Below are 21,726 nucleotides of genomic sequence, written 5' to 3' on the forward strand. Positions count from 1 at the left end.
CCCGGCTAGTTTTTTGTATTTTTTAGTAGAGACGGGGTTTCACCGTGTTAGCCAGGATGGTCTCGATCTCCTGACCTCGTGATCCGCCCGTCTCGGCCTCCCAAAGTGCTAGGATTACAGGCTTGAGCCACCGCGCCCAGCCATGACTAGTATTTTTTAAAAAGTGATGTAGAATAGGGCTAGGCGTGGTGGCTCACACCTGTAATCCTGTAATCCCAGCACTCTGGGAGGCCAAGGCAGGTGGATCAATCACTTGACGTCAGGAGTTTGAGACCAGCCGGCCAATGTGGTAAAACCCGTCTGTACCAAAAAATTCAAAAATTAGCCGGGTGTGGTGGCAGCTACTCAGGATGCTGAGATGGGAAAATTGCTCAAACCAGGAGGCAGAAGTTGCAGTGAGCCGAGATCGCGCCACTGCACTCTAGCCTGCGTGACAGAGTGAGACCCTAATCTCGGAAAAGAAAAAAAAAGTGATGTAGAATAGATACAATCAGCGGGCATTTATATAGGAATGATAACTAGTTCCATCAACTTTTTATTTATGTATGTAGATATTTATATACACGTGTACTGGGTCATAATGTAAAATGTATCATAGTGATTTCTGTTTTTGTTTTTTTGAGATGGAGGCTCACTCTGTTGCCCAGGCTGGAGTGCAGTGGTACAATCTCAGCTCACTGTAACCTCCTCCTCCCGAGTTCAAGCGATTCTCATGCCTCAGCCCCCCGAGTAGCTGGGATTACAGGCGTGCATCAACATGCCCAGCTAATTTTTGTATTTTTAGTAGAGATGGAGTTTCACCATGTTGGCCAGGTTGGTCTCGAACTCCTGACCTCAAGTAATCAGCCTGCCTCGGCCTCCCAAAGTGCTGGAATTACAGGTGTGAGCCACCAAGCCCAACTTATATCACTGTGGTCTCTGGTCAGAAAGGTCTGGAAAACACCACCTTAGTACAAACACATTACATCAATTTTTATATGTAAGATATAATTCAGAAAAAATGTCAATGATGGGTTTATGATGAGAGTGAAATTGCAGACATGTTGATAAGCACAATGCTTCTTTTCTCTTTCTTGTCTTTCTGTACATAAGCAACTAGAAGCCATTTGTGTCAAGGTAACATCTGGAGAAGTGAAAGGTCAGGAAAGGCCAATGCCCTTACCAGCCACAATCCAGCCCCAAACTGCAAGACAGAGCCAGCCACCCCAGGGGAATTCCTGCCTCGTGGGATTCCACATCGCCAGCCCTCAGCTGCTCAGGGTACAGCCGCTTGTGAGAACCAAGCCACAGTCGTGCTTCCTAAGTGACTTGCGCCAACCTCCTGCTCAGGTGTTTGTACAGAGACCACTGCCAGCCCTCCAGGTGGTCCCTGCAAAGAAAGTCCCAGCCCCCAAGACTCCAAATGCACAGGGCTCAATGTTGACTCCTTTGTCTGCCTCCAACCCGCTGGCAGTAACATCTCTTTCATCCAGTTCAGCACATCCATTTGTTTCCAACTTGCATACAAAACATACTGAGAAACTAAAAAAATCGTTAAAAGTAAAGACACGTTCTGGACGGGTATCTCGACCTCCCAAGTATAAAGCTAAAGATTATAAGTTCATAAAAACAGAGGATTTGGCGGATAGTCATCTGTCAGATTCTGATGATTATTCGGAACTCTGTGTGGAAGAAGATGAAGATCAGAGGGAGAGGCACACGCTCTTTGACTTATCGAGCTGCTCCCTGAGGCCCAAAAGCTTTAAGTGTCAGACATGTGAAAAATCATATATAGGAAAGGGGGGACTGGCCCGACATTTTAAACTGAATCCAGGCCATGGCCAGGTGGACCCTGAGATGGTGCTGTCTGAGAAAGCCAAGGGAAGCACCCTCCAGGGGTGCATGGAGGAAAGGACACTCGGCCTGCCCTCCCCGGGGCTGTCCATGCCAGCGGCTCCATGCGAGGGAGGGGCCCGCTCCTGCTTGGTGACAGAGTCAGCACACGGTGGCCTGCAGGTAATATTTCTGTCTGGGTATGTGTCTTTTTATTGAGCCATTCTCAGACTGCTATAAAGAAACACCTGAGACCGGGTATTTTATAAACCAAAGAGGTTTAGTTGGCTCACGGTTCCAGACTGTACAGGAAGCATGGTGCTGGCATCTGCTCGGTTTCTGGGGAGGCCTCGGGAAACAGATTCAGGGTGAAGGCAGAGTGGGAGCAGGTGCCTCATGTGGCCACAGCAGGAACAAGGAGCAGGGGGAGGTGTCACACACTCATTTATTTTTTTGAGACGGTTGCTGGCTCTGTAATCCAGGCTGGAGCACAGTGGCCTGATCTTGGCTCACTGCAACCTCTGCCTCCCCAGTTCAAGTGATTCTCCTGCCTCAGCCTCCCAAGTAGCTGGGATTACAGGCACCCACCACCACGCCTGGCTAATTTTTGTATTTTTGGTAGAGACGAGGTTTCACCATGTTGGCCAGGCTGGTCTTGAACTCCTGACCCCAGGTGATCCGCCTGCCTCGGCCTCCCAAAGTGCTGGGATTACAGGTGTGAGCCGCCACGCCCGGCCAGCACACACTTTTAAACAACCAGATATCATGAGAACTCACTATCATGAGAGCAGTGCCAAGGGGATGTTGCTGAACCAGCCATGAAGGTTCTGCCCCCATGATCCAGCAGCCACCTCCCACCAGGCCCCACCTCTGTCGTTGGGGATTACACTTCAACATGAGATTTGGTGGGGACACAGGTTCAAACCAAATCAGTCCCAGTTCCTGCCCCTGCCTGCTCATCATCCATACACTGACCTTTACGGTGTGTGATGGGGACTCAGGCGAAGGCTCAGGCGGGACCAGAATCATTCTAGTGGAGGATCTGAGACCCCCACGTTGTCTGCACTGCTGCCCAACAGGCCAGGAGATGTGTGTCTTCTGTGTGTCGACATGATTTCACAAGCACATCTGATGGGAATGCATCCGTCAGCTCTTTAGGTTTGGTCAGTAAAACCAATGGCAGTGCACTCATGGCTGACGCTGCCATTACAGAGGGTGTTGTTGAGAAAAGGAGTCCCCGGGGGTGCTTCCGGAGTGTCAACAGCCCCTGGCTGCTCAGCGTGTCCTCTCCCCCTTCTACGCCTTCTGAAACTCCTGATAAAGCAGGTGTGAGTCGCTATGAGTTTGCGTTATCACATCAAAAAATTTTTTTCTAAAATATTTTATTGGGCCGGGTGCAGTGGCTCACGCCTGTAATCCCAGCACTTTGGGAGGCCAAGGCGGACAGATCACTTGAGGTGACAAGTTCGAGACCAGCCTGGCCAACATGGTGAAACCCCATCTCTGTTAAAAATAACAAAATTAGCCAGGTGTGGTAGCACATGCCTGTAGTCCCAACTGCTTGAGAGGCTGAGGCAGGAGAATCGCTTGAACTTGGGAGGTGGAGGTTGCAGTGAGCTGAGATGGCACCATTGCACTCTAGCCTGGGCAACAAGAGCAAAACTCCATCTCAAAAAAAAAAAAAAAATATATATATATATATATACACACACACACACACACACATACATATATATAGTAGTAAAATACACATAGCATGACATTTACCATCTTAACCATATTTTAAGTGTATGGTTCAAGGGTATTAAATACATTCACAGTGTTGTGCAACCATCACCCCCACACATCTCCAGAACTCTTTTCATCTTCTGAAACTAAAACTCCGAGCTTCACATTGGGCAAGTGAAAAAGAAACAAAAAACTAAAACTCTGTCCCTGGAAAACACCAACTCTCCATTCCCCTTTCCCCCAACCCCGGCAGCCACTAGTCTACTTTCTGTCTTCTATGATTTTGACTACTCTAATTTCCTTAGAGAAGTGGAGTCACGGGATATTTGTCTTTCTGTGGCTGGCTTATTTCACTTAGCACGATGTCTAAGGTTCATGTTCTAGCCAATGTCAGAATGTCCTTCCTCTGTAAGACTGAGTAATATCTCACTGTGTGTATATACCGCATGTTGCTTACTCATCTCTCAGCGGACACTTGGGTTGCTTTCACCTTCTGGCTTTTGTGAATGATGCTGCTATGAACACGGATGTCCAATTACATCTTGAGACCCTGCTTTCTATTTTTTTTTTGTGACGGAGAATTGCTCTGTCACCAGGCTGGAGTGCGGTGGTGTGATCTCAGTTAACTGCAACCTCCGCCTCCCGGGTTCACGCCATTCTCCTGCCTCAGCCTCCCGAGTCGCTGGGACTACAGGCGCCCGCCACCGCGCCCAGCTAAGTTTTTGTATTTTTAGTAGAGACAGGGTTTCACCATGTTAGCCAGGATGGTCTCAATCTCTTGACCTTGTGATCCACCCGCCTTAGCTGCCCAAAGGGCTAGGATTACAGGCGTGAGCCACCACGCCCAGCCCAGTTTCTTTGGGTATATATCCAGAGGTGGAATTACTAGATTTTAAGTGGAATTATTTTCTTTTCTTTTCAAATTGTTCATTGTGTTTAGAAATGCAGCTGATTTTGTGTATTTACTTCTATTTTTTTTTTCAGTTTGGCTCTGTTGCCCAGGCTGGAGTGCAGTGGTGTGATCTCGGCTCACTGCAACCTCCGCCCCCTGGTTGCAAGCAATTCTCCTGACTCAGCCTTTCTAGTAGCTGGAATTACAGGCATGTGCTACCATACCTGGTTAATTTTTGTACTTTTAGTGGAGACAGGGTTTCGCCATATTGGCCAGGCTGGTGTCCAATTTCTGGCCTCAACTGATCTACCCACCTCAGCCTCCCAAAATGCTGGGATTATAGGCATGAGCCACCGCACCCAGCTTCATTTATTAATTCTAATTTTGTGTGTGTGTGTGTGTGTAATCTTTAGGCATTTCTACATATAAGATCATACCTGCAGATAGAGATAATTTTACTTCTTTCTTTCCTTTTTTTTTTTTTTTTTAAGACAAAGTTTTGCTCTGTCACCCAGGCTGGAGTGCAATGGCGCAGTTTCAGCTTACCGCAACCTCCACCTCCTGGGTTCACGCAATTCTCCTGCCTCAGCCTCCCGAGTAGCTGGGATTACAGGTGCCCGCCACCATGCCCAGCTAATTTTTTGTATTTTTAGTAGAGACGCGGGTTTCACCATGTTGGTCAGGCTGGTCTTGAACTCCTGACTTCAGGTGATCCACCTGCCTTGGCCTCCCAAAGTGCTGGGATTACAGGCATGAGCTACCGTTTTATTTCTTTTTCTTGCCTAAGTGTGCTGGCTAGAACTTCCAGCCCTGTGTTGAACAGAAGTAATGAATGCAGGCATCCTTGCCTTGTTCCTGCTTTTGGAAGAAAAGTTTTCCGTTTTTCACCATTGAGCGTGATGTGGGTTTTTCAGGTATGGCTTTTATTATGTTGAGGTAGTTTCTTCTATTCTTGGTTTGTTGAATGTTTTTATCATGAAAGGGTGTTGAATTTTGTCCGTGCTTTTTCTGCATCAACTGAGATGATCGTATTTTTTTCCTTCATTCTGTTAATACGGTATATTACACTGATCAGCTTTCATATATTGAACCATCTTTGCTTTCTAGGGGTAAATCCCACTTGGTCACAGCATACAATCCTGTTAATAAGCTGCTGATTTTGGTTTGCTAGTATTTGTTTTTCTGCATCAGTGCTCATGAGGGATATTGGCCTGTAGTTTCCTTTCTCGTGGCTTCGTCTGGCTTTGGTTTCAGAGAAATGCTGGCCTCACAGAATGAGTGAGGGAGTGTTCTCTCCTCTTTAATTTTTGGAAATGTTTAAATAAAGGATTGGTGTTCATTCTTTAAATGTTTGATAGAATTTGCCGTTGAAGCCGTCAGGTCCAGGAATTTTCTTTGTTGGGAGATTTTTGATTCAATCTCCTCACTACTTTTATGTCTATTCAGATTTTCTTTTTCTTTTTTCTTTTTTTTGAGATGGAGTCTCACTCTGTCACCCAGGCTGGAGTGCAGTGGCATGATCTGGCTCACTGCAACCTCCAAGCAATTCAAGCGATTATCCTGCCTCAGCCTCCCAAGTAGCAGGGATTACAGGCATGCACCACCATGCCCAGCTAATTTTTTTGTGTGTATTTTTAGTAGAGATGGGGTTTCACCATGACGGCCAAGCTGGTTTTGAACTCCTGATCTCACGTGATCTGCTCACCTCGGTCTCCCAAAGTGCTAGGATTACAGGTGTGAGCCACTGCGCCCGGCCTCAGATTTTTTACTTCTTTGTGATTTAGTTTTGGCAGGTTTTGTGTATGTAGGAATTTGTCCATTTCATTTAGGTTATTCATGTTGTACAGTAGTTTGTAGTATTTAGTATTCTATTATAATTCTTTTTATTATTTTTTATTTATTTATTTTTTGAGACGGAGTTTTGCTCTTGTTGCCCAGGCTGGAGTGCAATGGCACGATCTCGGCTCACTGCAATCTCTGCCTCCCGGGTTCAAGGGATTCTCCTGCCTCAGCTTCCCTAGTAGCTGAGATTACAGGCACCTGCCATCATGCCAAGCTGATTTTTTGTATTTTTAGTAGAAATGGGGTTTCACTATGTTGGCCAGGCTAGTCTCGAACTCCTGACCTCAGGCAATCCACCTGCCTCAGTCCCTTAAAGTGCTGGCATTACAGGCATGAGCCACCGCTCCTGGCTCTTTTTTTTTTTTTTTTTTGAGATAGAGTCTTACTCTGTTGCCCTGGCTAGAGTGCAGTGGTGTGATTTCAGCTCACTGCAACCTCCGCCTCCTGGGTTCAAGTGATTCTTCTGCCTCAGCCTTCAGGCGTGTACCACCACACCTGGCCAATTTTTGTAATTTTAATAGAGACAGGGTTTCACCATGTTGTCCAGGCTGGTCTCAAACTCCTGACCTCAGGTGATCTACCAGCCTCGGCCTCCCAAAGTGCTGGGATAAAAGGCATGAGCCACCGGCATGCCTGGCCTTTATTTTATTTTTCTACGTTATTATTCCTATTTTCAGAGGAGGGAATTGTCAGGGAATGAGGAAATAGGACCTGAGGACAAGGTCAGATCTAGGGTTCTCTTCAAAAGCCATGCAGATGCATGGAGACAGAAAGTAGACTGGTGGCTGCCAGGGCCTGTTGGGAGGGAGGAAGGAGGAGTGACTGCTCATGGGTACAGTCTCTTTCTGAGCTGATGAAACTGTCCTGGAATCAGATAGTGGTGATGGTTGCACAATTTCACGAATGTATTATATCCACTGAATTATATACTTTCAAAGGATGAATTTTATGGTATTTTAAATCTATCCAGTAAAATAAAAGTTTTAAAAGTCATGGATAAGTAATGAATTAGGAACAAAATTCAAGTTAGGTTTTAAGATGACAGTCACATCAGAGAAGTCTTTTTTTTTTTGAGACAGTTTCCCTCTTGTCGCCCAGGCTGGAGTGCAGTGGTATGATCTCGGCTCACTGCAACCTCTGCCTCCCAGGTTCAAGTGATTCTCCTGCCTTAGCCTCCCAAGTAGCTGGAATTACAGGCTTTTGCCGCCACAACCAGCTATTTTTTTGTATTTTTTAGTGGAGATGGGGTTTCACCATGTTGTCCAGGCTGGTCTTGAACTCTTGACCTCAGGTGATCCACTCGTCTTGGCCCCCCAAAGTGCTGGGATTACAGGTGTGAGCCACTGCGCCCAGCTCCAGGGAAGTCTTTTGTTTCATTTTGGTCAACATCCCAGGGTTACAGTTTGCTACCCCAGACTTAGAGGCTAGCTAATATTTAAAAAAATTTTTTTTTTTTTTTTTTTAGACAGGGTCTTACTCTGTCACAGTGTTGCATCCATGGTTCACTGCTGCTTCAATCTCCAGGGCTCAACCTCCTGGGCTCAAGGAGTCCTCCCACTTCAGCCTCCCAAGTAGCTGGGATTGCAGAACACACCACCAGGCCTGGCTAGTTTTTGTATGTTTGTAGAGATAGGGTTTTACCATGTTGTAGAGGCTGGTCTCAAACTTCTGGGCTCAAGCACTCTGGCCTCCCAAAGTGCTGGGATTACAGGCATGAGCCACTGTGCCTGGCCAATTTTTTTTTAACTTAATTTTTTTTTTGTAGAGATGGAGTCTCACTATATTGCCCAGGCTGGCCTCCAACTTGTGGGCTCAAGTGATCCTCCTGCCTTGACCTCCCAAAGTGCTGGGATTACAGGGGTGAGCCAGTGCACCCAGCCTGCCTAGCTAATATTGATCCTGTGTCCAACAGGGATTTTGTTGGGAACATTTAAGATGCATTGATTATAGTTAATATTTCTTGATTATGTGAAGAAGAAATAATTTAGCAAGTTCATTGCTTTTGACTTGACATTTTTCTGCTTTAAGGCTTTCATGGCAGGAAAGGAGGGAGTGCAGCAAGAGTTGAAAAACTACCTATTTGGTACTGTGTTCACTACTTGGGCAACTGGATCATTAGAAGCCCAGACCTCAGCATGATACAGTATACCCATGTAACAAACCTGCGCATGTACCTCCAAATCCAAAATTTAAACAAACAGGTTTGGGTTTTTTTTCTTTTTTTTTTTGAGACAGAGTTTCACTCTGTCGCCCAGGCTGGAGTGCAGGGGTGCGACCTCGGCTCACTGCAACCTCTGCCTCCTGGGTTCAAGTGATTCTCCTGCTTCAGCCTCCCAAGTAGCCAGGACTACAGGCACGCGCCACCATGCCTGGCTAATTTTTTGTATTTTTAGTAGAGATGGGGTTTCACCATGCTGGCCAGGTTAGTCTCAAACTCCTAACCTCAAATGATCCATCCACCTCAGGCTCCCAAAGTGCTGGGATTTCAGGCGTGAGCCACTGCACCCAGCCACTAAAAGGTTTTTATGGGGTATATAAAGCATGCTTGTTTTACACTGTCTAGAATGGTCAGTCTATAGACATTGAAGAGACATTGCCATCTGAACCAGAAAATGGAGCTCTTTTGGGATCAGAGAGATACCAAGGACCTAGAAGACGTGCATGCTCAGAGACCCCTGCAGAGTCCTGCACAGCTGTCCTCCAGCAGAGAAGAGCCGCTCAGCTACCTGGTGGCCCTGCTGCGGCAGGGGAGCAGAGGGCGTCGCCAAGCAAAGCCAGGCTCAAGGAGGTACCTCACTCTTACAACCCTGGGCTTGAAAACCATGTCTTTAGCATGATATGTGGCAATTCACTATTAGTTTCTGAATCACCTAAACCGTTCACCTGAAATGTCATTGCATTAAGTGTGTGATGAAGCCAAGGACAGTAATATCTGAACTAATTCATACTCTTACCGTTTAAAGTGACTATATGGCCTTTGGTGAAGCTCGAAAGCTGCTTGACTTGATAAGTTTTGGAATAATTATAACTTGCGTTTATATGGAAGCAGTTTAGAAAACAATGGAAATGGTTTTCAGAACCATTATTATTTTTTTTTTGAGATGGAGTCTCACACTGTCGCCCAGGCTGGAGTGCAGTGGTGCGATCCCAGCTCACTGCACCCTCCACCTCCCGGGTTCAAGTGATTCTCCGTCCTTAGCCTCCTGGGCAGCTTGGATTATAGGCGCCTGCCAACCACACCTGGCTAATTTTTGTATTTTTAGTAGAAATAGGGTTTTACCATGTTGGTCAGGCTAGTCTCAAACTCCTGATCTTGTGATCTGCCCGCCTCGGCCTCCCAAAGTGCTGGGATTACAGACGTGAGCCACCGTGCCTGGCCTTCAGATCCATTCTTTTTTTTTTTTTTTTTGAGACGGAGTCTGGGTCTGTTGCCCAGGCTGGAGTGCAGTGGCCGGATCTCAGCTCACTGCAAGCTCCGCCTCCCGGGTTCACGCCGTTCTCCTGCCTCAGCCTCCCGAGTAGCCAGGACTACAGGCGCCCGCCACCTCACCTGGCTAGTTTTTTGTATTTTTTAGTAGAGACGGGGTTTCACCATGTTAGCCAGGATGGTCTCGATCTCCTGACCTCGTGATCCACCCGCCTCGGCCTCCCAAAGTGCTGGGATTACAGGCTTGAGCCACCACGCCCGGCTTCAGAACCATTCTTAACTTACAGATGATAATTTCTCCAGAAATGGATATTAATTTATACATTTACTGGGTGTCCATCAATTATCAGTCCCTGTTCTAGGGATGGAGGGGACAGTGTGTACCAGATAGACAGGGCCCTACTCTTGGGGGAGAAAGAGGACAGTGAAACCAGTCACCTGACAAAACTGTCAGTTGAGGCTGGGTGCGGTGGCTCATGCCTGTAATCCCAGCACTTTGGGAGGCCGAGGCAGGCAGATCACCCGAGGTCAGGAGTTCAAGACCAGCCTGGACAACATGGTGAAACCCCTTACCTACTAAAAATACAAAAATTAGCTGGGCGTGGTGGCGGGTGCCTGTAATCCCAGCCACTCGGGAAGCTGAGGCAGGAGAATCACTTGAACCCAGGAGGCAGAGGTTGCAGTGAGCCGAGATCGTGCCATTGCACTCCAGCCTGGGGGACAAGAACGAGACTTCATCTCAAAAAAAAAACAAAAAAAAAGAAAACTGTTGTTTGAACCTGAGTGTTAAGCAGAAAATTGCGGAGTTTCCCTGTCTCCTGTTATTAAGCTCCTACAGAATTTAGGTCAGGCCATGGCAAGGTAATATCCCATATTCCCACCTTCTCCCACTTCCCGTGGAGTTGAAAGTCAGCTGGTCACTTCTTTCGAAGGGTTTTTGAAAGTCTTAATTAAACATTTTTGTCTTACAATGAAAATATTTTTCTGTAACTTTTCTGCTTGTTTTGCAAGCATCTGTGGCCCTTCTTTGAAGCCCTTCCAGCCCTTTGTAGCTCCTACTCAATCTCTCGCTCTCTCCTTAAATGCCAATCTTTTTTTTTTTTTTTTTGAGAGAGGGTCTTGTTTTGTTACCCAGGAGTGCAGTGGCCACGTCCCAGGCTCAATTGATCTTCCTGCATCAGCCTCCTGAGTAGCTGGGCCCACAGGTGCACACCACCACATCCAGCTAATTTTTTATTTTTTTTAGAGACAAGGTCTCATTATGTTATCCAAGCTGGTCTCAAACTCCTAGCCTGAAGCAGTCCTCCTGGCTTGGCCTCCCAAATTGCAGGGATTACAGGCGTGAGCTACTGCGTCTGGCCTTCTAAGCACTGATCTTGTGACCTCCCTGGGCCTCAGAAGACTTCCTACTTCTAGGACTTCCTCAGCTTCCCCCTCAATTTATTGCTTCCCTGGGAATCTCACCATCCTCCTGGTTTCCCAAGCCTTCTTCCCTCTGCAGACTCCCACGCTTCCTGTTCAGACCTCTCTCTGGTGCCTCCGATCTCTTCATTGAAACATCTCCACTTGGCTGCCCTGTGAACCCCTCTGCCTTTCATGTCTGAGCAGAGCAGAGCCCACAGGCTGGCTTCCTGTCCACCCCTGCATTGTCAGGGGCCGCTTCGCCTACCCCAGGCTCAAGCTGGGAACCCAGAGCCATTCTTGACTTTCTCCTTCACTCACTGCTCCCCATGTCCTGTGGTCGCTAAGCCTGGAGGACTGTGCCCTCCCCTCATATCCCTCCACTGCCACCCACATCCCTGTTCTTACCTGAGTCCTCATCTTTTCCTGCCTGTACTTTGGGGGTAGTCTTGACTGCCTGCCAGGCTTCCAACCCTGCCCCACCCTCTGCACCACCACCCGAGGCACCTTCCTAAAACCTCCCTCCACAACTGCTTGGAGAAGGGAATCCAAACCCCTTGGCCCCTCTCAGCCTGGGCCTGGGTTGCCTTTCAGCCCCTCTGACCTGTCCGTTTCCAGGCACCGCCTCCAGCTATGCTGTCCCCTCACCTGCGGCACAGCCTGGGTGAGTCCTGGAGGGCAGGATACACATCTCCTTATCACTGTGTCCTTATTCCAGGGCCTGTGCCCAGGACAGTGCCCAGAGCTTGTCGTGGGGAACCCAGAATGGATCGTAGTACTTCATTAAGGAGCAAAAAAGTGAAGTAGTTAATAAAGCAGAATGTTTAGAGTTACTTGGTGACTGAAATTTTTGGAGAACTTTCTGTTTTTTATGTTGTATGTTGCACCAACTTGTTGGCTATTGGGAAATTATTGTGGGACATTCAAAGGCATGAAACGCTTTCCCTTGGTAGTTCCTCCAGCAGTGTGACCCAGAGGATCTGGTGGAATTGGCCCTACCTCAGCTGGCTCAGGTTGTGACAGTGTATGAGTTTCTTCTGATGAAGGTGAGTACTCTTAGTGTTTCTAAATATAGCGGGATGATTAGAAGTTATTTAGAAATAATATTATTTATTACTTATTTTTTAATAGCCTGCATAGTTGTTTAATTTTATTTTTGAGGCAGGGTCTTGCTCTGTCGCCCAGCTGGAGTGCAGTGGTGCCTTCATAGCTCACTGCAGCCTCAAACTGCTGGGCTCAAGCAATCCTCCCACCTCAGCCTTCCAAGTAGCTGGGACTATAGGCACACACCATCATACCCAGCTAATTTTTAATTTATTTTAAAAAAATTTTTTATAGAGATGGGGTCTAGCTTTGTTGCCCAGGCTGGTCTCAAACTCCTGGCCTCAGGTAATCTTCCTGCCTTGGCCTCCCAAGGAGATGGGATTATAGGTGTGAGCCACCGTGCCCAGCTCATAGTCATTTTGGAAAGAGCCTGGCCATTTGGAATCGTTTTCCTTTTCCAGGACAGCTGAAGTGAGCCTGTTGGTCACACACTGTGCCTGGTGTGGGGACTGCTGCCTGGGTAGTTGGGTGTCTCAGGCGGGTGCCCATCCACTCCCTTGACTTTTAACTTGGTACGGGAGGAATGGAAGTGGCAGCCACAAATAACGGCCATCCTGGGCTCTCCTGGAGCCCACTCACCCCAGCTGGCCTCTTCTGCCCAAGGCTCTGCTCCCTCTGAGCCCACTCTGAGGCTACAGCCCAGGCTGCCTGTGCCCCACACTCCCTCTGGAGCTGACAACCCAGCCGGGGCTCAGGGCCTTCTGCCTTCCTTTCCCATCCTGTCCCGGAGCTCACCCGTGCCTTACGTGGCTCCAACCCAAGGCTTGTTTGTTTTTTGGCCTGCTCCTCCTATGCCCATCCTGGCTTCCCTACGCCATGCAGGGCACACAGTAGGTGCTCACTGGGGACTGAAGGAAACGTACACCACTGAGTGGCTGCTGAGGGGGTAAGGAACTGAAACTTTGTTTAGATATTCTTTTGTATTTTCCATATCAGTGCCTCAAGTTTAAACTCTTTTTTTTGGTCTTTATCTTCACTAAGGTTGAAAAAGATCATCTAGCAAAGCCTTTTTTCCCAGCTATATATAAGGAATTTGAAGAGTTGCATAAAATGGTTAAGAAAATGTGCCAAGATTACCTCAGTAGTTCTGGTCTGTGTTCCCAGGAGACCCTGGAAATAAACAATGATAAGGTAACAATCTCCCATGGCAGAAAGAGTTTTGCTCGTAGAGTTAGACAAAAGAAAGAAGGGCCAGGTGCAGTGGCTTATGCTTGTAGTCCCAGCACTTTGGGACACTGAGGCGGGTGGATCACTTGAGGTCAGAGTTCGAGACTAGCCTGGCCAACATGACAAAACTCAGTCTCTACTAAAAATATAAAATTTAGCTGGGCGCGGTGGCACATGCCTCTAATTCCAGTTATTCGGGAAGCTGAGGCACGAGAATCATTTGAACCTAGGAGGTGGAGGTTGCAGGGAGCTGAGATTGCACCATTGCACTCTAACCTGGTTGACAGAGTGAGACTCTGTCTTCGAAAAAAAAAAAAAACCACAAAAAACTTCACGTATGAAGGAGAATGTTTTTAGTAATAACATTTTCCTGTTGTACCTCATTTTAGTTTTTCCCCATCAAGTGAATTTTTTTTCTTTTTGTTTTTTTTTTTGGGAGATAGAGTCTTGCTCTGTCGCCCAGGCTAGAGTACAGTGGTACGATCTCAGCTCACTGTAACCTCTGCCTCCCAGGTTCAAGCAATTCTCCTGCCTCTGCCTCCTGAGTAGCTGGGATTAGAGGCGCACAACACCGTGTCTGGCTGATTTATTGTATTTTAGTAGAGACAGGGTTTTACCATGTTGCCCAGGCTGGTCTCGAACTCCTGAGCTCAGGCAGTCTGCCTGCTTCGGCCTCCCAAAGTGCTAGGATTACAGGTGTGAGCCACGGCACCCGGCCCCCAATTTTTTTTTCTTAAACCAATAAATGCTGTTCCAGAAAACTCAAAAATGAAGATAAGCTAAAAGAAAATGGAAAACACCATAATCTTCCCACTCACTGATGATCAGAGTTAAAACCTCAGGTATCATTTTCTTCTTCTTTTGTTTGTTTTTGTTTTGAGACAGGGTTTCCCTCTGTCTCCCAGACTGGAGTGCAGTGGCACAATCACAGCTTACCGCAGCCTCAACCTCCTGGTCCCAATCAATCCTCCCACATAAGCCTCCTGAGTAGCTGGGACTACAGCCGTGTGTCGCCATGCCCAGCTAATTTTTAAATTTTTCATAGAGATGGGGTCTTGCTATGTTGTCCACTCTGGTCTTGAACTTTAGGGCTCAAGTGATCCTCCCTTCTTGGCCTCCCAAAGTGCTGGGATTACAGGCATGAACCACCACACCCAGCCCTGTTTTCTTCCTTATGTGGGTTTTTGGGGATGGATTATATAGGGGCCATTTTTTTTTTTTGAGATGGAGTCTCGCTCTGTCACCCAGGCTGGAGTGCAGTGGTGTGATCTTGGCTCACTGTAAGCTCTGCCTCCCAGATTCACGTCATTCTCCTGTCTTAGCCTCCCAAGTAGCTGGGACTACAGGCACCTGCCGCCATGCCCATCTAATTTTTTTTTTTTTTGTATTTTTAGTAGAGACGGGGTTTCACCGTTAGCCAGGATGGTCTCGATCTCCTGACCTCGTGATCCACCCGCCTCGGCCTCCCAAAGTGCTAGGATTACAGGCGTGAGCCACTGCGTCTGGCCAGGGGCCATTCATTTTTGTTTGTGGTTGTTCCAACACAATTCTCATTTCAATGTCATTGTTATTATCAAATTGCCTTTAGCTACATTGGACTTTTTTGGGTGTTTTTTGTTGTTTTGAGTCAGAGTCTGGCTGTCGCCCAGGCTGGAATACAATGGTGCCATCTTGGCTCAATGCAACCTCCGCCTCCCGAGTTCAAGCGATTCTCCCACCTCAGCCTCCCGAGTATCTGGGACTACAGGTGTGCACCACCACGCCCAGCTAATTTTTGTATTTTTTAGTAGAGATAGGGTTTCACCGTATTGGCCAGGCTGGTCTCGAACTCCTGACCTCAAGTGATCTGCCCGCCTCAGCCTTCCAAAGTGCTGGGATTACAGGCATGAGCCACCATGCCCTGCCTTATATTCTTAAATTATATATCATGAAAATGTAAAAGGTTTTTGCTAAGCCTCATGTGGATGCCCTGCACAGCAGTCACCTGTGTGTTTTTTAAACATGATACCCGTCTGGGCGCGGTGGCTCAAGCCTGTAATCCCAGCACTTTGGGAGGCCGAGACGGGCGGATCACGAGGTCAGGAGATCGAGACCATCCTGGCTAACACGGTGAAACCCCGTCTCTACTAAAAAATACAAAAAACTAGCCGGGCGAAGTGGTGGGTGCCTGTAGTCCCAGCTACTCGGGAGGCTGAGGCAGGAGAATGGCGTGAACCCGAGAGGAGGAGCTTGCAGTGAGCTGAGATCCGGTCACTGCACTCCAGCCTGGGCGACAGAGCGAGACTCCGTCTCAAAAAAAAAACAAAAAACAAAAAAACATGATACCCGCTTGCTAAACTCAGAGAGCAAGTGTGGGTGTCATCCCGCCATGAAGCAGAACTGGCCACACACACATACTGTGCATGCCCTACAGAATCTGGCTTTTTGAGCAGCTCATACTGTGCCATCGCCTCTTGGGAGCATGACAGTGGCTCAGTTTGTGAGGGGACACCGCCCAGGTTCGTCTGCGCGGAACCCACATGGCCTGTTTTCTCCTTTAGCCTTGTTCTGCTGCCCTTCCTGCTGTGCCCGCCCCCATCTCGTGCTCTGTGGGGTTCTCTTTATAACGTCCATGTATAAATGATAACAGCTGTCTCTTAACACCTTCACATCTGGTGTTTCACATAGGCATTGCATATGGAGTCAGATCTCATCTTCACAAAAGCCCTTCCAGGCGCTGTAATCTCTTGTCTGGATAAGTCAGGGAGATGGACAAGGGAGACTCAGGAGATGGTGGCTCACCAAGATCACCCAGGCCGTGGGCAGAGAAGCTGGGAACCAGCTCAGGCCCCCAGACCCATGACTTTTTACCAGCTGGGAAGGGAGATCTGGATGTGGGATAGGCAGGATCGTTTTTCTGAAGAGACCAGTGAGAATTCAGTAAAGGAGGAACAGTAGGAAAGAAAGTTACCATGGCATCAGCTACCATTATTAAGCTTGTGATAGCATTAAAGAGACTGTTTTAAATTTTTTGTAAAGACTGTTCTAGGCTGAGCACAGTGGCTCATGCCTGTAATCCCAACACTTTGGGAGGCTGAAGCGGGCGGATCACTTGAGGCCAGGAGTTCGAGACCAGCCTGGCTAACATGGTGGAACCCCGTCTCTACTAAAAATACAAAAATTAGCCAGGCGTGGTGGTGCGTGCCTGTAATCCCAGCTACTCAGGAGGCTGCAGCAGGAGAATCACTTGAATCCGGGAGGCGGAGGTTGCGATGGGCCAAGATCACGCCGCTACATTCCAGCCTGAGCGACAGAGCAAGACTGTGTCTCAGAAAAAAAAAGATTGGTCTCCTCCTCTAAATTGTGCTCACATAGAACCTTCTAGTTTTGATAATGATCCATTTTTATCATCAGCTAGTCCATCTAACATTATATTGATCTTCATCTTTCTCATTGTTGAGATGGCACCTCACAGTACAAATTCACAGGATTTAATTCTGTGAAGTCATTTAATTCTTGCATGTGAATGTACTTCTAGGGGTGTGTGCTGTTTGGGTGAAGTTTATTCTCTTGGCCCATTTCTTTTCAGGTTGCCGAGTCATTAGGAATCACAGAATTCCTGAGGAAGAAAGAAATACACCCAGACAACCTTGGACCTGAGAGCCCCAGCCGGGAGGTGGATGGGGAGCAGCCAGAGGGAGCCGGCAGCGAGAAGAGGGAACATGAGGTGGGCATGGCTGAAGTGGGTGCCAGGTGACTCTGTGCATGGTGAATTACTGGGGTTTGGCTTCTTCCATTCACACCAGGAAGAGGAGGTACAGGTTTGCCTGTTTCTTCCTCTTCTAGCTAATTGGGTCTTCTCTTCATAGGCTGCGGAGGAGGGACTGGCCTCGGTGAAAAGGCCCAGAAGAGAAGCCCTGCCCAATGACACCACTGAATCTCTTGCTGCTAACAGCAGAGGCTGGGAGAAGCCCAGGCCCTTGCATGCTTTGGCCGCTGGTGAGGGTAAAACGCTGTTTGTGGGGTGTATCCATGGCCTGGCAGCCCTGCTGGCATGCACAGATATGCCCAGGATTGCCACTTTTCAGGTTGGGTGACCTGTGCTGGATTTAGGGGGACCCTCTGGTTTCTCAAGTTTCATTCCAGCCTCCCAGTGTTCTATCATTCCAGATTCGTTCCCTGCGAGTCTTGAGGTCTTCAGGGTTTTCTAGAGTGCCTTGTTAAAATGGAGAGCCACAGGCCGGGTACAGTGGCTCACGCCTATAATCCCAGCACTTTGGGAGGCTGAAGCGGGCGGATCACCTGACGTCAGGAGTTCGAGACCTGCCTGGCTAACATGGCAAAACCCTGTCTCTACTGAAAATACAAAAAAACTAGCTGGGCATGGTGGTGTGTGCCTGTAATCCCAGCTACTCCGGAGGCTGAGACATGAGAATCGCTTGAACCTGGGAGGCAGGAGGTTGCGGTGAGCTGAGATTGCACCACTGCACTCCAGCCTGGGTGACAGAGTGAGACTCCATCTCAAAGGGAAAAAAAAAAGAGCCACCAAGTGGTAGTAAGCGGGCTATACCAGGAGGGTACTGAGAGGTGGTTAGGCTGAGATGGGTCCCAAGGACACATCCATCTATGCCTCGACTTTCATGAGACTTCGCTGTACATGCCAGCTGAGATTTAACATTTGAAAACAAGACACAGTCTGTTTTGGCTTTAGCCAGAACCTACCAACTAGGCAGTTAAAAAATTATATATATATTTATGTAAATATATGTTTTCTATATATATACATTTATATATATAAATTTTTTTTTTCTGAGACGAGAGTCTCGCTTTGTCTCCCAGGCTGAAGTGCAGTGGCACAATCTTGGCTCACTGCAACCTTTGCCTCCCGGGTTCAAGCAATTCTCTTGCCTCAGCCTTCCCAGTAGCTGGGATTACAGGCACCCACCATCATGCCTGGCTAATTTTTTTTTGTATTTTTGTAGAGATGGGGTTTTACCATTTTGGTCAGGCTGGTCTCAAACTCCTGACCGCAGGTGATCTGCCCACCTCGGCCTCCCAAAGTGCTAGGATTACAGGCGTGAGCCACTGCACTAGCATTTTTTTTTTTTTTTTTGAGACAGAGTCTTGCTCTGTCACCCACGCTGGAGTGCAATGGTGCGATCTCTGCTCACTGCAACCTCTGCCTCCCAGGCTCAAGCAATTCTCCTGCCTCAGCCTCCTGAGTAGCTGGGATTACAGGTGCCCACCACCACATCCGGCTAATTTTTGTATTTTTAGTAGAGACAGGGTTTCCCCATGTTGGCCAGGCTGGTCTTGAACTCCTGACCTCAAATGATCTGCCCGCCTCAGCGTCCCAAAGTGTTAGGATTACAGACGTGAGCAGCCACATGCCCAGCCTGACGGTGATTCTTTTTTTTTTTTTTTTTTTTTTTGAGACGGAGTCTCGCTCTGTCGCCCAGGCTGGAGTGCAGTGGCCGGATCTCAGCTCACTGCAAGCTCCGCCTCCCGGGTTCACGCCATTCTCCGGCCTCAGCCTCCCGAGTAGCTGGGACTACAGGCGCCCGCCACCTCGCCCGGCTAGTTTTTTTTGTATTTCTTAATAGAGACGGGGTTTCACCCTGTTAGCCAGGATGGTCTCGATCTCCTGACCTCGTGATCCGCCCGTCTCGGCCTCCCAAAGTGCTGGGATTACAGGCTTGAGCCACCGCGCCCGGCCCTGACGGTGATTCTTAATTGGGGCATGTGTTGGAATCACCTGGGGAGGTTATTGTGAAATACAGGGGCCTGGACCTCTGGGAATTCCAGGTCTGTGGGTAGGGTTGTTGGGAGGGTGTGGATGTATTTGGAAAGGCCTCTTTGGGCAATTCTCCAGCTCACTCTGATGAAGAACCACCAATCATTCATTCAGTGTTCGCATAAAATCACTGTTGCTGGGTGTGGTGGCTCACGCCTGTAATCCCAGCACTTTGGGAGGCCAAATCGGGTGGATCACAAGGTAAGGAGTTTGAGACCAGCCTGACCTACATGGTGAAACCCCATCTCTACTAAAAATACAAAAATTAGCTGGGCATGGTGGCGCACACCTGTAATCCCAGCTACTCAGGAGGCTGAGGCAGGAGAATCACTTGAACCCAGGAGGTGGAGGTTGCAGTGAGCCGAAATCGTGCCACTGCATTCCAGCCTGGGGGACAGAGTGAGACTCCATCTCAAAAAAAAAAAAAAAAAAAGCACACTGTCGAATGGCTCCTAGAGCACATTTTCAGTACAAAATCCGTCTTTGTGAATAGATAACAGGGATGGATTTTTTAAAATTGCTACCAATCCCAAGGAGCAAGGAGCATTGATGCTTTGACTTCCCTGCAGGGCAGGTGACTTGGCCTCGCTGGTTTTGGATGGTGAGTGCAGTGAGTGGGCCTGACACAGTACACGCATGTTCACCTGTTTCCCATAATGTTTAGGTTTTGCCCCTCCAGTAAATGGCAGTGTCTCTCCCCATTCTGAAGAAAGCCATACGACGACGGTTTCTGGTGGCATTGGGAGCGTGTTCCAGGCGGGCCCGCAGCTTCACGCACTGGCTGACTTAGAAGCCAGGAGTGGGTCTATAGGTGCTGCTGTCTCATCCCAGGATGTCAGTGGGCTGCCTCTTTATGCTCAGTCAGGAGAGCCTAGGAGGCTGACCCAGGCACAGGTGGCAGCGTTTCCTGGAGAGAATGCTCTGAAACACTCTTCAGACCAGGATACCCGGGACAGCCTAAGGAGCCCGGGTTTCTGTAGCACCTTGTCATCCGCTGGCGGAGCAGAGTCCCTGCTGCCTGGGAGGCCTGGACATGCAGAGGCAGGACACCTCGGCAAGGTTTGTGACTTCCATTTGAACAACCAGCAGCCCAGCCCCAGCAGCGTCCTGCCTACGGAGGTGGTGGCCCCTCTGCTTGAGAAAATTTTGTCCATGGATAGCGTGGCAGTAAACTGTGCCTGCAGGACTGTGCCCAAGCCAGGGCCTCAGCCTGGCCCACATGGATCACTGTTGACTGAAGGGTGTCTCAGAAGCCTTTCAGGGGACTTGAAGCGGTTCCCCTGTGGGCTGGAGGTGCACTCTGGCCAGAGAGAACTGGAGAGTGTGGTTGCTGTCGGCGAAGCCATGGCTTTTGAAATTTCCAATGGGAGCCATGAGTTACTGTCTCAGGGACAGAAGCAGATTTTTATTCAGACTTCCGATGGGTTTATCTTGTCCCCTCCAGGTACAATAGTGTCTCGGGAGGAGGACTTTGTCATAGTGACCGATGCAGAGGGGCGTGCCCTGCGGATGGGCCCACCAGAAGGAGTTGCCCTAGAAGCTGTGGAGTCGTTCCTCACCGTGGCGCCAGAGCCCTCACAGTGAAGAGGAGTCAGATCCTAGATTTGTCTGATTTTATCCAGAGAAAGTCTGTGGCAAGCAATGTGTATTTTTCTAATGTGAATATTGCACAGATGAACCTTTTATTTATAAAGAATGTCTTTCTACCCTGCTGTCTACATTTTTCTATGGAGCTTGTCATAACAATAGCAGATGTTGCCTGATCAGGAATCCCTGGGGCGCATCTGACGCTCATGAGTTTTTGTGATGGTGATGAGTGGCCCTGCCCTGTTCCCTTCTCTCCTGGGAGATCTGCTGCTTTTCCACCAGACTTGCTCCATGCTAGCAGCTTCTTTTGGGTTCAATTAAAAAGAAAATAAGCCAGTCATTCTGGGCAGCATTTTATTGATAGGAGGGGAAAAAAGTCATTTCTACTTGCATGATTTTTTAAATTAAATTAAATTAATTTATTTATTTTCAAGACCAAGTCTCACTCTGTAGCCCAAGCTGGAGTGCAGTCGCACGATCTCGGTTCACTGCAACCTCTGCCTCCTGGGCTCAAGCAATCCTCCTGCCTCAGCCTCCTGAGTAGCTGGGACTACAGGTGTGTGCCACGGTGCCTGGCTCTCCTCACATTTTACAGATGAGGAAGGTGAGGCATAAATGATGGGGTGACTTATTTGCGTTCCACAGCAAGATGATGCTCAGGGTAGAAGCCCAGTTCTTTGATGTCCCACTTGGAAAGTCATGGCGTGGCATATCTCAATATTTCCATGGGCTGTGTTATGGGGAAGGAAGGGAAGGGCCATTGGTCCACACATGGAAGAAAGCATTCAAAGGGAGCAGCAGTTCTCTCCCTGCACCTTGCAGAGACAATCAGGAGAGACCCCAAGCAGAGATCGCGCTGCTCAGGGACAGAGCTGGGCTTGCGACCACGTGTCGCCCTGGTGATGTGCTCTTTCCAGGTCCTGCCCTGGAGGGCGGCTGTATTCTCAGAGAGCCAGCATTTCCTACAGCCCTTGCAGTGACCAGGGGCATTTC

At 48.4% G+C, this 21,726-nt stretch overlaps 1 protein-coding gene across 1 annotated transcript in view; it reads left to right on the forward strand.

Annotated features, from left to right (window-relative positions):
* ZNF839 (zinc finger protein 839) overlaps positions 1-20,977 on the forward strand; it is a 28,147-nt gene extending 7,170 nt beyond the window's left edge. Inside the window, 8 exon segments of the mRNA XM_025391382.1 lie at positions 1,093-1,995; positions 8,838-9,062; positions 12,056-12,148; positions 13,188-13,337; positions 16,942-17,079; positions 17,222-17,351; positions 19,811-20,649; positions 20,651-20,977. Of these exon segments, the coding sequence (XP_025247167.1) occupies positions 1,093-1,995; positions 8,838-9,062; positions 12,056-12,148; positions 13,188-13,337; positions 16,942-17,079; positions 17,222-17,351; positions 19,811-20,649; positions 20,651-20,683 (2,511 nt within the window). The 3' untranslated portion in view covers positions 20,684-20,977.
* The last annotated feature ends 749 nt before the right edge of the window (positions 20,978-21,726 follow it).

The sequence above is a fragment of the Theropithecus gelada genome, chromosome 7b (assembly GCF_003255815.1).
Source record: "Theropithecus gelada isolate Dixy chromosome 7b, Tgel_1.0, whole genome shotgun sequence".
In the NCBI taxonomy this organism is placed as follows: domain Eukaryota; kingdom Metazoa; phylum Chordata; class Mammalia; order Primates; family Cercopithecidae; genus Theropithecus; species Theropithecus gelada.